The sequence below is a fragment of the Arachis ipaensis genome, chromosome B3 (assembly GCF_059453495.1).
Source record: "Arachis ipaensis isolate K30076 ecotype BB chromosome B3, ASM5945349v1, whole genome shotgun sequence".
NCBI classification, from domain to species: Eukaryota; Viridiplantae; Streptophyta; class Magnoliopsida; order Fabales; family Fabaceae; genus Arachis; species Arachis ipaensis.
Genome location: NC_142438.1, coordinates 137,052,797 through 137,070,361, shown reverse-complemented (window position 1 = coordinate 137,070,361; position 17,565 = coordinate 137,052,797). Strand labels below are relative to the sequence as shown.

Genomic DNA, 17,565 nt, shown 5'->3' with positions numbered 1-17,565 from the left:
TGACCCGGATTCCAACTGCACTGGTGAGCTCATGAGTATAGGGCCGTCAAAATGAGCTAAATCCATCGGGCCAGCCCGTTTATCCGTTTAAATGGGCGGGCCTTGCCTCTAAAATTAAGCCCGTTTAAATTTCGGGCTAAATGGACTGATCCCGATTAACCCGAAAAAATGACGGGTTAAACGGGCTAGCCCGCGGGCTAAACGGGTGGCCCGTTTAATTTTTTTACATTTTTTAAAAAAAGTAGCACTTTTAGCTAATATTTCTCCCGATCCGACCCGAAAATCTGACCCATCAACAAAAAAAAATTATTTTTTAATGGTTTTTTACCTAAAAGTGGTATTTTTTGTCAAAATATTTTTCAAAAAATAAAATAAAATGGTAAACGGGTTGGCCCATTTAACCCATCGGGCTGACCATAAACGGTCCGGGCTAGAAAAGTTTGGCCTGCGAATAAAGCGGGCTTAACGGGCCGGGCCTAAATGGGCCGGTCTTGCCCGTTTGACAGCCCTATGACTATGTAGTATTTTTTGCTAAACACACTAGAGAAAGGAATAATATCCAGATTTTTTTTACGAGTGCATTATGAGTTATTAAGCTTGTTGCATCAGTTTAATATACAAGTTTAGATGGAATAAATCGCATCACATCAATTTACTACATAAGGCTGAAGATCACATTACTGGAATTTTTCCAAGCTAGGGTTGGTGATAGTATGCATCAAGCTTTCAATTTAATTGTTTAATTTTGATTTTTTTTTCTATTTATAGTATTAGGTTTGGGAGGTTAGATTATTCTATTCTATAAGTGTGGTCCCAAATGGTTAGATTATTAAATGAATAGAATTGTGTCATGTAATGAATTTAACGGCCTAAACACGCTGTAATTATGAATAAGGTTCATAGCACAGAATGAATTTTGATCTTATATAAAAAAAATGATAACTTATATATCCTTCTCAAGGAGGATACCAAGGCTCTGATATCATGATAAAATTGTAATTGAATTTATGTATTCTGTTGGGTTGAATTTGTGGGCTACGAGACTTCTTTATTGTTGTCATGGGCTAAGGTGGGAGAGTAATTTAATACGCCCCCGCAAGCTGATGGATGGAAGATGTCAATAATCCACAGCTTGGATAAGTTCTGATGAAATTGTTGAGAAAAGCGCGTCTGACGTGGTGACGCGGAGGAAGATGCGTGCGGCAGAGCTTGAGCTGCCGGCGGCAAAAATATAAAAGGAGATGTTGTGCTTGAGCAGCGATCTTTAAAAGGAAAAAGGAAAAAATAAGCGCGTAGAGCGCAATAAGAGAGGGCTCATAGAGCGCGATAAGAAAGAGGGCGCATAGAGCGCGATAAGAGTGCAGATGGAACTGCTAAAACAGAATGCAGATTAAACTGCTGAAACAGAATGCAGACGGAACTGGCGGAAGAAATAAGGCGCAGACGAAATTGCTGGTAAAGAACCTAGATAACCAAAAATGTGGTAGAATTTTCACTTGGATGCAGATAACTAAATCTATGATTATTTATTGTGGGTGAAAAAAAAAGCATGGTGATTTCTCACCGAAAAAATGATAACTTATATATCATTCTCAAGGAAGATACCAAGGCTCTGATACCATGATAAAATTGTGAAACAATAGGAAAAGCAAAGAAAAGAACTTTTATTAATTATTGATGGAATGATTGAATTGTATTGAAGTGTGTTGTAAACTATGAGGGTAAAATTAAATATATATAGAACATTGTTCTATGAAAGATAAAAGCAAATAAATATAAGATAAGAGCAACTAAAGATAAGATAAAGATAAGATAAGATAAGATAATAAAGACTAAAATTGTAATTGAATTTATGTATTCTGTTAAGCTGAATTTGTGGGTCACGACACTTCTTTATTGTTGTCATGGGCTAAGGCGGGAGAGTAATTTAATACAGATAACAAAAATTAAATTCGCCACAATATATTTATATATAAATTATTTAAATTTATTTTATATTTTAATATATATTTTATACGAATAAATTATTTGATAATTAATTTTTTGTGTATATATAATATTTTTTATTTATTATAATATAGTATATTCATTATTTTACACATGACTATATTAATTTCTCTTTTTCAAAAAAAAAAAAAAAAAGAAAAGAAAGAAAGAAAGAAGAAGAAGAAGAAGAAGCTAAATGTCGTGTTTGTGTGAAGCCAGTGTGTGTGTCATTAGGACAAGGCGACAAGCCTTCCACCGTTAAGGCCAGTTATAAAAGTGTAGAACAACAACAATGAATAGCAGACACCATATATTAGACTTTTCATTTAGGCCTAAAAGAATTCTTGGGCCTTTAGGTTAAAATTTCACTGCAGAAAAACGACAAGAACTTTTTACTGAGAAAATTAATCAGAGAAGGGTAGCTCAAATGGTTTGGTCTTACACTCCCAAAGTGTAATATTTCGGAGACCCAAATATTATAAGACCCATTATGAGTGGTCCCGCAAGCATAGTAATTCAAGTTTGGTTTAGTAACAACTACATTGTCTTGTTATAAGGGGCACAGGGTTGGGGTTATGGGTTCGGGTAGGGTTTCAGCTTAGTCCTAAATATGTCCACACAAAAAAAAAGGTGCACTGGGTTTAAATCCTAATTATGACTAAAAAATTGATATATGAAACCTAATAAAAAAGAGAAGGGGTGTGTCTAAAGAACTAAGGATACTTGACCCAAAAAAAAGTGTCTAGGAACTCCAAAAATACATAATAGCATGTAGCATACTTGGATGACACTTAAAAAAAAAATAAATTATTATTAACATCTTTATAATTTTACTAAATTTTTAATTGATTTTTATATTTTTTATTAGGTTTATATATATATATATATATATATATATATATATATATATTTTTTTTTTTAATTTAGTCTTTATTAATGTTAAATATCAAAAAATAAAAAAAAATTATTAATAAATTATAAAATTACTTATATACCTCTATTTTTCACTTACAAATACTTCATATTTCTAATTTCTCTGAAATTTCTCTTCTTTTTCATTGTAAAATATTGATACATGTTTTTTTGTACTTTTCTATTTTGAAAAGTCAATCTTCTTAAATATTATTTCAAGATAAAAATAATTTTAAATTTCTGTCTTTGTTTCAATTTTTCAAATATATTTTGTTCTTTATATTTTTGTGTCTCTTCTATTTTACAACAGATGTTAAACGCTACTTTTAAAACATATTATGTGTCAATACTTAACATTTTAATCATTTTTTAAGGATTAAATTATTGGTTCATCCAAAACAAAAACGAACAAACCCTTTGTAATGTTTCTTCATCCAAAATTTATATGAACTAGGGTGAATTCAATTCAATACACATCTTGGAGAAACTTTTCTGTGTTATCCAAAAAAAGAAACTTATACACTATTTTCTTAACATACAGGTAGTGGTTCCCAAATCCAATGCTAAAACTACTGCCATCTTTTCTTTCCCTTCTACTCATATCATCATTGTCCTTTTGCATCATCGCCACAAATTTATTATAGTCTATTCTTCCATTCTGATAGGGATAAAAAAAAAAAATAAATAAACATGACAAAGATATTGATAAGTGAATAAAATTTGATTACAAATTTTTTAATTATAAGGACTTGTTTGAAAGTTTTTATATTATTCTAATTAAAAATTGAGTAAAATTATAAAAACTTCAAGTGTAATTTAACCATATTAATCAATCTATTAGTATTATACTTTTTTTAAAATTATGATTCATGAAAATGTAGGTTCGGTTGAGGTAAGAAATAAGATGATTTAGAATTAGTACTTATAGCTTGTATTAGGTCATAAATTTCAGACTCATTGAGATTATGACCATATCTTTTCAGTCTAATTTTTAGTTCTTCAAAAAATAATGTGGCTGTTATGACGAGGATACTATGGATAAGAATGGATGTTCATTAACGAGCAATTCATCTTTCCTATACTGAGAGGAACAAGTTTTTATATTGAAGAACATTAATGAGGTTTGAAAAAACAAGTTTTGTATGCCTATAAAAGGATGTACGGGCAAAAGGAATATACACATAACAACAGAACAAAATACCATTCTCCCTTCCTTTTCATACAAATAAATCAATCCTCTTTTATGCTGCAATCAAATACTCTTCTCTTTATATTTCTACTACAATTCTTTCTCTTCTTTTATTTTATAAGTATTTTAAATTCTATTTTCTATTACTCTTTACATATAATATTAATAGCAATATTAATCATCTTTATTATATTGAGATTGTAACAATAAACAAATACGATTCTCCCTCTCTTTATTTTTAATACTCCTTTCTATCTTTGTATATATATACACATTACAACATATAATATTATTATATATATATAAATTATTATTGGGCTAATTATTTTAATACTAGAGTCTTCTATTTATACATCTCTATTATATATATCTTTTATTTCACAATACGTTATCAGCACGAGACTCTGATCAAATTTTTAAGAAGACTCAGGTAACAATTTTTCATTATGTCAAAGCTCTCTCATCTTGAATTCAATGCTCTTGATATATCTGGAAACAATTATTTATCATGGATACTAAATGCTGAAATCCATCTTGATTCAAGGATCTTGGAGATACCATTAAGGCTGAAAATAATGCATCCTAGAAGGATAAAGCTAAAGCCATGATTTTTCTCCGTCGTCATCTTGACGAAGGATTGAAAAATGAATATCTTACATTAAAAGATCCTGCAGATCTTTGGAAAGACCTTGAAGAAAGGTATAATCATCAAAAAACGGTGATACTTCCTCAGGCCCGATATGAATGGACGCATTTGCGTTTACAAGATTTTAAATCTATAAATGAATATAATTCTGCAATGTTTCGAATCACCTCACGAATGAAATTGTGTGGGGAAAAAATAACTGATCATGATATGTTGGAGAAAACTTTCTCAACCTTCCATGCCTCGAATGTGCTCCTGCAGCAGCAGTATCGAGAGAAAGGGTTTAAGAAATATTCTGAGTTAATTTCTTGCCTTCTTGTTGCCGAACGCAACAATGAGTTGTTATTAAAAAATCATGAAGCGCGCTCAGCTGGCGCCGCCCCATTTCCTGAAGTAAATGCGGCAAATCATTACCCCAGAAGAGGTAAATGGCAAGCTTTTAATAACAAGAAAAATTATGGAAGGAAAAAGAATTATGTTCAAAAGAGAGGATCTCACCAGAAGTGGGACAAAGAAAAGAATATCGGGCAGAATAAATCAACCGAGGAGAAGTGTTTTCGCTGTGGTGGAAAGGGCCATTGGTCACGTACCTGTCGTACCCCATGGCACCTAGTCGATCTTTACCAGGCATCTTTGAAAAAGAACGACAAAGGAAAGGAAACAAATTTTGTTTCAAATGATGCTGAGAACTCCACCACTCATTATGATGTATCTGATTTCTTTGAGGACCCTGAAGAAAATATTGGCCATTTGATCAATGATGGAATAGTTTAATATGTGAAATTGTGAAGTATCTATGTAAATAAATAATGTAAAAAATTTATTGTTAAAGTTTTATTTTCTATGTATTTAAGTTTCAAATGTGATGTACATAAATAATGAAATATTAATATTTATGAATTTTGAAATTATTAATTGTGTCAAATTTTAAAATAAAATTTCAGTATATGACATTATTTTATGTACAGTGTTTCTTAGAAAAATAATTCTGATCAAGTATTCAATTTAACTGTGCATACTACTCATTTAATTATTATTTATTTTTGAAGAGAATGGCAAGGATATGTAATGAAGATGTATGCCTTGCGGATAGTGCAAGTTCACACACTATTCTCAAAAGTGATATATATTTTACCCATCTTGTGCCAAAAGAGGAATATGTTAACACCATCATTGGCTCAGGCAATGTGATAGAAGGCTCCGGAAGAGCTATAATTTTGTTTCCTGGAGGAACAAAATTTATAATAAATAACGCATTGTTATCTACCAAGTCTCGAAGAAACTTGTTGAGCTTTAAAGATATTCGACGAAATGGATATCATATTGAGACTATGAATGAGGGAGATCATGAGTATTTATATATCACAACTCATGATTCAAATAAGAAAGTTATATTAGAAAAATTACCCTCTCTTTCATCTGGGTTGTATTATACTAAGATTAGTGCAATTGAATCACATGGCACTGTAAACCAGAAGTTTACTAGCCCAAATGAATTCATAACTTGGCACGACCGTTTGGGTCATCCGGGAACAACCATGATGAGAAGAATTATTGAAAACTCTCATGGACATTCACTAAAGAACCAGAAGATTCTTAAAACTAGTGAATTTTGTTGTGCTGCATGTTCTCAGGGAAAGTTAATTTTAAAGCCATCACCAGTAAAGATTGGATTTGAGTCCCCTGAATTCCTAGAAAGGATTCAAGGTGATATATGTGGACCTATTCATCCACCATGTGGACCTTTTAGATATTTTATGGTCCTAATAGACGCATCTTCAAGATGGTCACATGTGTGCTTATTATCTTCTCGCAACCTGGCGTTTACGAGATTACTGGCTCAAATTATTCGATTAAAAGCACAATTTCCAGAAAATCCAATTAAAGCAATTCGTCTTGATAATGCTGGTGAATTTACTTCCCAAGCTTTTGATGCTTATTGTATGGCTAATGGAATAAGTGTTGAACATCCAGTAGCTTATGTTCACACACAAAATGGGTTAGCAGAATCACTTATTAAGCGTCTCCAATTAATTGCTAGACCCTTGCTTATGAGAACAAATCTCCCAACCTCGGTTTGGGGGCATGCAGTTTTACATGCTGCAGCACTTATTCGTTTGAGGCCAACGAGTTACCATCAGTTCTCTCCTATGCAATTAGCTTTTGGCCAGCAGCCAAATGTTTCCCATTTAAGAATATTTGGGTGTGCGATATATGTTCTCATTGCGCCACCTAATCGCACCAAAATGGGACCCCAAAGAAAATTGGGGATATATGTTGGATATGACTCTCCCTCTATAGTGAGGTATCTTGAGATACAAACTGGTGATGTGTTTAAAGCCCGGTTTGCGGATTGTGTTTGCGGATTGTCATTTTGATGAATCAAAATTTTCAACATTAGGGGGAGAGAATAAGTTTCCTAAAAAGGAACTTAATTGGAATGCATCATCATTGATGCATTTAGATCCTCGATCAGGGCAATGTGAACTGGAAGTTCAAAAGATTATACATTTGCAAAGAATAGCAAATGAATTGCCTGATGCATTTTCCGATACAAAGACGATAACCAAGTCGTATATACCAGCGGAAAATGTCCCAATTCGAATTGATGTCCCAGTAGGACAAGTAGCCACTGAAGCAAATTCACGCCAGAAGCGTGGCAGGGCGGAAAATGCCCCAATTCGAATTGATGTCCCAGTTGGACAAACTGCCACTGAAGCAAATACACGCCAGAAGCGTGGCAGACCTGTCGGTTCCAAAGATAAAAATCCTCGAAAGAGAAAAGAGGTAAATACGATTCCTGTTGAAAAAGACATAGTAAAGACATCTGCAGTTGTCCAAAATTATGATATAACGCCAGAAGATGTTCAGGTACCTGAAAATTGTGAAAATGACAAGATCTCGATAAATTATGTCTTTACAGGAGAGAAATGAGACCGAAATAAGACAATTGTCAATGAAATATTTGTATATAATGTGGCATTAAATATCATGCATGAAAGTAAGGATCTTGAGCCAAGATCAGTTGAAGAATGTCGACAAAGAAATGATTGGCCAAAATGGGAAGCAGCCATGAAGGCTGAATTAGACTCACTTGCAAAACGTGAAGTCTTTGGACCTGTAGTCCGTACACCAGAAGATGTAAAACCTATTGGATACAAATGGGTATTTGTGAGAAAACGAAATGAGAAAAATGAAGTTGTGCGCTACAAAGCCCAACTTGTGGCACAAGGTTTTTCACAAAGGCCCGGTATAGATTATGAAGAAACGTATTCCCCCGTAGTGGATGCGATAACATTGCGTTATTTGGTCAGCCTATCTGCATATCATAAACTGCATATGCATTTAATGGATGTGGTAACAGCCTATTTATACGGCTCATTAGATCGTGATATCTATATGAAAGTCCCTGAAGGACTAAAGATATCTAAACCATCCAATGAATATTCGCAAGGGTTATACTCAGTCAAATTGCAAAGATCTTTATATGGTCTAAAGCAATCTGGACGAATGTGGTATAATCGTCTTACTGAGTATCTGGCCAAAAACGGATTCAAGAATGATGATATCTGCCCGTGTGTTTTCATAAAGAAATCTGCATCCGGATTCATTATAATTGCTGTGTACGTTGATGATTTAAATATCATTGGGACTCCTGAAGAGATTCCAACAATTATAAAAACTCTAAAAGAAGAGTTTGAGATGAAAGATCTTGGAAAGACTAAGTTTTGTCTCGGTCTGCAGATCGAGCATATAAAAGGTGGGATCTTTATTCATCAAACAACATACACAGAAAAGATCTTGAAAAGATTTTATATGGATAAGTCACATCCATTAAGTACCCCAATGATCGTAAGATCTTTGGATGTGAAAAAGGATCAATTCCGTCCTAAAGAAGAAAATGAAGATATCCTTGGTCCTGAAGTACCATATCTTAGTGCCATTGGAGCGCTAATGTATCTTGCTAATAATACGCGACCCGATATATCATTTGCTGTGAATTTACTAGCAAGATATAGTTCCTCTCCAACCAGAAGACATTGGAGTGGAATCAAACAAATCTTTCGATATCTTCATGGGACGGTTGATATGGGATTGTTTTATCCCTATGGATCCAAGTCACAACTAGTTGGCTATGCAGATGCCGGATACCTGTCTGATCCACATAAAGGGAGGTCTCAAACAGGATACCTATTCACATATGGTGGTACAGTTATATCTTGGAGGTCCACGAAACAGACGATTGCTGCAACATCCTCTAATCATGCTGAAATACTGGCGATTCATGAAGCTAGTCGCGAGTGTTTTTGGCTGAGGAGTCTGATTCAATATATTCTATCATCATGTGGACTGATTGATCATAAGATAGCTCCAACTGTCCTGTTTGAAGATAATGCAGCATGCATTGCTCAACTTAAGGGTGGATACATCAAAGGTGATAGAACAAAGCATATTTCTCCCAAATTCTTCTTCACTCATGACCTTCAAAACCAAGGGACAATTGATGTCCAACAGATCCGTTCAAGTGACAATCTGGCAGATTTATTTACAAAGTCACTCCCAAAATCCTCCTTTGAAAGATTGGTACATGAGATTGGAATGCGCCGATTTCGAGACATTAAATGATGTCGGCAAGAGGGGGAGACTGTACTCTTTTTCCCTTGGTCAGGTTTTTTCCCATTGGGTTTTTCTTGACAAGGTTTTTAATGAGGCAGTCCCCATCACTAAAGGATATTGTACTCTTTTTCCTTCACTAAGGTTTTTTTTCCCACTGGGTTTTTCTTTAGTAAGGTTTTAACGAGGCAATAATCCTAAATGGACATCCAAGGAGGAGTGTTATGACGAGGATACTATGGATAAGAATGGATGTCCATTAATGAGCAATTCATCTTTCCTATACTGAGAGGAACAAGTTTTTATATTGAAGAACATTAATGAGGTTTGAAAAAGCAAGTTTTGTATGCCTATAAAAGGATGTACGGGCAAAAGGAATATACACATAACAACAGAACAAAATACCATTCTCCCTTCCTTTTCATACAAATAAATCAATCCTCTTTTATGCTGTAATCAAATACTCTTCTCTTTATATTTCTACTACAATTCTTTCTCTTCTTTTATTTTATAAGTATTTTAAATTCTATTTTCTATTACTCTTTACATATAATATTAATAACAATATTAATCATCTTTATTATATTGAGATTGTAACAATAAACAAATGCGATTCTCCCTCTCTTTATTTTTAATACTCCTTTCTATCTTTGTATATATATACACATTACAACATATAATATTATTATATATATATAAATTATTATTGGGCTAATTATTTTAATACTAGAGTCTTCTATTTATACATCTCTATTATATATATATATCTTTTATTTCACAATAGTGGCTACTGTTATCTGTGTTTATATTTTTAAACATTTCTTTCAATTCAGTAATCTCATTTTTATTGGAATTCTCTGTAATTACCTGCATAGAAAAATATAGATAAATTTATTAAGGGTATAATTTGACAATCCAAACAGAAAATTTTTAGAATGAAGTCAACATATTTACATAAATATCTTTCTATTAACCTCTAATGCAAATCACTTTCCATAAAGATGAAAATAATAATACTCACTCTAAGAGCCATTTTTTTAAGCTTGTTTATTGCAGAAAACTGCTTCAGCCGAGTCAAAGCATCAAGAGGCTTGTCTGGAACTGCTCTATCAACCTAAATCCAGGAGTATCCCAATAAACCTTAATAAACCAGCATCTTCACAGTAATAACAATCAACACTAAACAAAATTCATAATATATATATATATATATATATATATATATATATATATATATATATATTCTAAACCCTAACCATTATATCAAAAAAATTTAGAAATTAATTCAAGAAATAGATATCAACCAATGCTCATAAATTTATATAAAAAAAAATTGACATATGCTTAAACCTATTTCATCAACCTTGAAAAAATGAAAAAAATATATATATAATTCGTCACCTGTTATTTCAGAGCCAGTTCAAGCACCAAGACGAGGCAAGTGGTGGACGATCAGAATAGAGCAGAGCAGAGTATCAGTGCAGGGGCGGATCTAGATAAAATATTAGAGGATGACAAAAAATATTTACACAACAAAATAAGACTAATAAAAATTTAAAGGGGGGCTAAACTGAAATTTACATATAATTTACATGTAAAAAATTAAAATTAGGGGGTCATTGCCCCATTTTTCTTGTACATGGTTCCGCCCCTGTACCAGTGGACCCGTGGACAACGTAGAGGGATGACGATCACCAAACGACGGACAATGACGACGCCACGGACGACGATGCAGATAGACGACGACACGAAGTAACAGAGGAGAAACGCGGCTGCAAAGGAACTTCATATCAAAGAATAAGTTAGACTGCGTTTGTTTCTAAGAACAGAATAGGACATGACACTGAGAACAGGACAAGACAAGACATTGATGGACAGAGACACAAAAGTTTGTGTTCTTGTATTTTGTTTGGTGATAAACTAGAACAAATTATGAAAAATCAATTTATTCTCATTTTTTTCATTCAAAAATTTTGAGATGAAAAATATAACAATAAAAAATATAATTATAAAAAATTAACAAGAATAATGAAAGAAAAAATAAAAAATAAGTTGTGTCCCTTGTTAGTGTCTCCGTGTCCTTCCTGTCAGGATGGACACAAAATACACTAATTCAGTGTCTCTGGACACATTGTCTCTGTCCATATCTCCTCTGCCAAACACGATTTTATGTCTCTGTGTCCCTGTCTCAATGTTCTGTCTCTATAAACAAACACAACCTTAGGGCTGGCTAGGATTCTCTAACTTTGGGATAAAATGTCTAAAATTTTTTTAATATTTTAAAAAAATGAAGGTGTCCTTAATTAGCTATTCTACCTCAATCATAAGTAAATATTCGTTTTTTTTAAAAATATTCTATTATGTTAAACGTTTTTTTTTTTATTGTAGAACCTAAATTAATAAATATTAACATATAAGAATTTAATTAAAAAAATATAAAAACCTAATTAAAAATTTAATAAAATTATAAAAATCTATAAAATAATTAAAAAAAAAATCACGTAACATTAGACACTTTGACAGTTAAATTCAGACCTATACGTAGTGTGTTATGCAGCTTCAAAGGAACATTTCTTGACCACAAAAAAAAAATGGAATGCTTGAATCGGAAAAGGTTCTTGGGTAAAAAAAGAATATCAAAATCCTTAAAGGACCAAAATTTGTATGAGATTTCTATAAATTTTGGAATTCATTTAATATTAAGCCAATAATACAAAAATTTCACATTGCAAGTGACTTCTGAGTTCTGCATAGGGATAATGCTTAAGTAGGAAAAAGAAAATATTACTATCAACTGGAACCGACAGGTGGCACAGAAATTCTTTTTAAAATTGATTGCCTTTGCCGAAATGGTGGTTTCGCTCTCCACGCAAATAAATCTCCAAATATATAGTACTACTGTACTAACATAACTTAATTTATCCCTTACTTTTTTATTTTATTGAATTTTTCATTATATCTAATCTGAAATTGAAATTACATTACATAAATAAATTATAATTTAAATTACTACTGTTATAAAAATTTTACTATTATTAACAGAACAAAATTATTCTAAAATACCACTTAAAAAATTAAATTATTAATAATGTGAGGTGACTTACACAAGACTCATATATGAACTATTTTTATTTGTACGAGACTGATTATTCCTGTTCAGTCAACAAAATAATGTCATTCTTTAAGACAATTGAATTGTGAGTTTAAAAAAGAACCCATCCCAATCTCTAATTCTAATATAAAGAGAGAAAATCAAGCACTTTACATGAGTATTATAGCCATATGGTGTCATAATTAGGAATGGCAAAATTCTCTGAGACGCGTGAATTTCTGCGGAAACTGTTGTGAATGGGGATCTAATTGTGGAGATTTTTTTTAAGGAGATAGAAACGGGGGACACAATTCTCCCGAGACAGGTGTGGAGACCCGAGCGGGGATCTCCGTCCCATCTTCATTAATCCCCGAAATTCATAAATTTATTGAATTTCCTTTAATAGTTAAATTATATTATAATCCTCATTTGCATAACTCTTCTTCAATTCATAGATCCCTAACGCTGTCCATACTCTATCCAACCTCTCTGCAGCCACTCTCTCGCCACTCTCTGTTCTCGCTGCATTGTCACACCTCACCGTGCCATCATCCTCACTACGTCGTGCTCTCTATTTACGGTGTTCCTTACCGTAACTCTACCGTGGTGTCCATTCTCCTCTCTATTCTCGCGTCTCCCACCTCGTCTATTGCTTTGTTCTCTGGCTTGCCATTGCGTCCCCCACTGCGTCATTTCGAAAAAAGTCACTATCTTGTCATTTAAACTTTTTATATAAAATTTTACTGTTTTGTATAGAATGGATACTTGCAACTCTATTCATATAGAAATTAATAATTAGTTAGAATTATCAATAGATGGGAAATAGAGTCCCCACAAAAAATTGAGCTCTGTAAAAAAATAGGAATAGGGAGCAATATTCCCCCACAGCGGAGAACAAAAGTAAAAACAAAAAACAAATATGGAGACGAAAAAAAAGAGTAAGAAGACATCCCCCACTCCAGCTCTGTCGCATTGACATCCCTAATTATAACCACTATTTTACAACGATTCAGCTGTTTTTGATAAGGACGTCATTTTACTGAGTAGGAAATAATCAGTCCCATACAAATAGGTATAATCCATGTCAAACTTGCACATACCATCTCATACTACTAATGTTACAACTCAGTCATTTTCGTCAATCATTACTAGAGATATTCACAAAAAGACTTATATGTCTGATGGAAGAGAAAGATAGGACCAATTAGTCATTTTTTATGGTTAGGAAGTATCAAGGGGCTTGTCAATTTGTAAAAAGATAAGGCCTAAAGAGAGTTTTATTATAACTCAAAAATATTCAATATTTCATATTTGAAATCTGAGAAAAATTCATCCACTTAATTTTTTTATTTAAAATAAAATTTAATTTTAATATACTAATAAAACAAAAGTTTAACACAATTATTTAGTTAGATTTACATATTTAAATTTTTTTTAAATAATAAATTTTAAAATTAATATTTTTATTGATATATTAATGCATAATTAATTCATTATTTAAAATTATTTTATATTAACCGTGAATAAAAATTAAATTCTTTAAAACGATAGAAAAATATAAGCAAAACACAACTTTTTCATGTAAAAATATGATCATTTATTAATAAATAGAAAAAAAAAATGGGATGAATGCTAATTTAGTAATTAAAATGAGACATTGACAAAATTACCACAACAGATATTTTAACAATCTCACTTTTTTTTCTTTTTTTTTTTTTTTTAATTTTTCTCTCTGCATACAAACAACATTTCAATTTTTTTTTCCGGTAAAAAAAAATCCAATTATTTTTTCGAAATTCCAGTCCTGTCCTCAACAACAACAAGTAGTAACTGGTTACTGGCGAACGGACGGAAAAGCGGGCACCCATCATCTTCGCGCTAAAAAAAAGCGAACATTTCATGTTTTTCTCCTGGGAAATTACAATTTCGCCCTTCTATTCCCTTTCTTTTTCTTGCAGGTGAAGAAAATTCAAAACTCCGAACCAAAAAACGATAAACAAATTCAAAAGCACAACAATAAAAAACATACGCGCACTCACGCGCCGCCACAGGCGATCCTCGAAAGCTCAAGATGATGATGGAACCGCCGAAGCCAGGAACGAACCAAGCATCTCAGATTCCGCACGGAGCGGGATCGGGGCGCACCTTTCCGTCGTCCGGTAGCGCGAAAAAGTCTGTGCATTGGAGCCCCGAATTGGTAACGGAATCCACCTTCGTGTCTTCACCTCAGGAATCGCGCTTCAATCCACGCGCCTATTTCTCTCCCTCTTTCTCTTCTCCTCCTTCGTCGACTTCTTCGCAATCCGCGACCACAGTAACCTTCTTTGGTTGGTATTCTCCTTCTCTTCTATTCTTTGTAATTTGAATATTCTTATTTGATGTATATGCAGTTTGCATGCATGCGTCTGGAGTGTGTGATTGTTATGGAATTTTGTTTGGTATATCAGAGACGGTGGTGACCGTTAGGAACGTGCTTGGAAGATGGGGAAAGAAGGTGGGGGAAGCAACTCGGAGAGCTGAGAGTCTCGCCGGAAACACGTGGCAGCACTGTAAGTTTTCTCGTTTTATTTATTTAATATATCTTCATTTTTTATTAATTTGTTGTTCGGTTTCTAAAAGAAGGTGCAGGTGGAAGTGGAATGATGCTGATTTTGGCATTTGATTCAACTATCATGGAATTTAGTTATTTTGCAACGCGATGCCTATTTTTATTATTATTATTTCTATGTTGCTGGCTGACATGTCCCTTTGTGTTAACATAAGGGTCCCTTTATGTCGCACATTTATGATTTATGTGGGGATAAAATTTTTTGCTGGTAATGGTGTGATTTGTTCTTTATTTGTATATATTTGCTCCATGGAATTGGTGGTTCTATGATATTTCCGGTTATTTTTCTGTCAATAGGGTGTTTCAGTGATGATTTCAGTAATATTCTTTATTAATATGCTTAAAAAATATAAATATAAGAATTTGCAGATGCGATGCTTGATTTTTATTCTGTTTTCTGTTGTTCTCTGTTCTATAACCTGTTCAACATTGTGCCAACCAGTGGCTGTATTGACCATTGACCAGTATCATTTTTCTCTGTTATGTTTTAATAATTATCAATGTACTTTATTGATCTTATGATTCTTGTCTTTTTTCCCCTGCCATCATCCTTGATGATATTCCTTGTTATGTACCTGATCTGTCATTGTTTTGTTTAATTGTGTTTAAGTGAAAACAAGCCCCAGTTTTGCTGAAGCTGCTATGGGAAGAATTGCTCAGGGAACAAAGGTCCTGGCAGAAGGTGGATATGAGAAGATTTTTCTGCATACATTTGAGACAGTTCCTGAGGAACGGCTTCTGAATTCTTTTGCATGTTATCTATCAACATCAGCTGGTCCAATAATGGGGGTTTTGTATATCTCTACTGTAAAGATTGCATATGCTAGTGATAATCCTATTTCCTATCAATCTGATGATAACCGAACCGAATGGAGCTATTATAAGGTACATATTGAGTACCATAACTTAACAAAGCATTGGCATGATATGATGTACGATTTTCCCCAAAAGCTTTTTTCCTTTGTTTGCATACCTGACTAGATTATGTTATGAACTTATTTTTTTATTTTTATGATGAGTCCTTAAGGTTTACCATTATTCTATTGGTATGAATGAAATTTGAATATCATGAAGTAGGTGTCTATTTGACACCAACAAAATCTGATTGAGGGTGAAAAGAAGGGTTTTTGTGTTAGATAAAAGGTACACCAAAATCCAATAGTAGCAATGTAAATGTTGGCAGTCCAGTTTCCACTCTCGGGGGTAGCCTATATGGTGCATCTTGTAAATGGATTGCAATGTAATACCCCTCTCCATATAATTTAGGAGTGGGCATTTTTTTGTAAATAGATCTAGGATTTGTTGAATACTTGCAGATGAGTACTAATCTTAAAGATTAATTAGTTAAGTAATTGCTGATATAGCTGGTGTAATATTGATAACCTCCATGTCGTAAAAGCAGCAGAGTAAACCATTGGTGCCACCAATTCCCGGGAAAAAAACTTTCCCAAAGAAGCATATTTCTCTTTTTTTTTTTTGTCTGAGATGTAGAACATTTTTATTGGACGTGTTATTTGTGTAACTTGATATCATTACTACAATGTGTGTAGGTAGCTATTCCACTATACGAGCTAAAAGCAGTGAATCCTTCGTCAAACACAGCCAATCCTGCTGAGAAGTACATCCAGGTGATATCTGTGGACAACCATGAATTTTGGTTTATGGGGTTCTTGAACTATGAAGGTGCTGTGGAATGCCTACAAGAAGCTTTTCTATCTGCCAAATCCTTACGATTTGAAGCATAGTCTCCAGGTTATATAAATCAGAGAATTTAGATCTTCAAATATATGTCATGCCTTGTTCAGGTAGGTGTTTGTAGATTTTGTTATTATATTCTTGGAACCGTTAATAAATTATCTCGCTCCTTGCACATTTTTGGCATTTTTGTGTATTTGAATTTTCCATAGACTCCATATAATTTGGACGATCCACTAGAATAGGCTAGAAAGGTATGTATCCACTTCTAATCTTGTATTTTCTATTTTATTATAACTATAAGGGAAATATAATTATTAATGTTCGGTTTTTTTACTAGGTAATGAGAATTTTTACCAAAACTGCCTTTGGTTGACCTGGAAAAGCATGCTAGTGTATGTATAATCATTCAGCAATAGCATTATAACAAGCAAGGATTAGATATTTGATGGTTTCATAGCTTGTTGCTTTATAACAAGTCTATTAAGAAAATCACGACTTTATTTTAGTAAATATTGCATGTAAATTGAACATTATAATGGCTCGAAAATCTTATTTGAATATGAACCGTTAATAAGCTAATTGGTACAACGGATCAAATTCAGGTTTTAGTTAACCAATTTAAATTTGTCAAAATAGGATAAAGTATTTGAAAATCTGATTCATTCAATTCTTTGACATTTTATGAATATTTTTAGAATTTTACATTGTTGTGTGGCAGAACCTTTCAAATTAGCATCCAATTTGTTAAACACTAGTAAGGGGTTTACTTGTGCTATAATTGCTTTCATTGGCTGAGCTGAAGAACACAGAAAATTCTATTC

At 33.0% G+C, this 17,565-nt stretch overlaps 1 protein-coding gene across 1 annotated transcript; it reads left to right on the top strand.

Annotated features, from left to right (window-relative positions):
• Positions 1-14,445: 14,445 nt before the first annotated feature.
• Positions 14,446-16,895, top strand: LOC107633796 (GLABRA2 expression modulator-like). Its single transcript, XM_021119623.2, has 4 exons — positions 14,446-14,765; positions 14,886-14,987; positions 15,657-15,931; positions 16,597-16,895. Exons 1-4 carry the CDS (start codon positions 14,510-14,512, stop codon positions 16,789-16,791), a joined length of 828 nt encoding a protein of 275 aa, XP_020975282.1. The 5' UTR covers positions 14,446-14,509; the 3' UTR covers positions 16,792-16,895.
• The last annotated feature ends 670 nt before the right edge of the window (positions 16,896-17,565 follow it).

Excerpts from the sequence above, each read along its gene's own strand:
- LOC107633796 (XM_021119623.2), top strand. The coding sequence starts at position 14,510 with ATGATGATGGAACCGCCGAAGCCAGGAACGAACCAAGCATCTCAGATT. Across the intron at positions 14,766-14,885 it reads GACCACAGTAACCTTCTTTG|AGACGGTGGTGACCGTTAGG; the intron begins GTTGGTATTCTC and ends TTGGTATATCAG. Across the intron at positions 15,932-16,596 it reads CCGAATGGAGCTATTATAAG|GTAGCTATTCCACTATACGA; the intron begins GTACATATTGAG and ends CAATGTGTGTAG.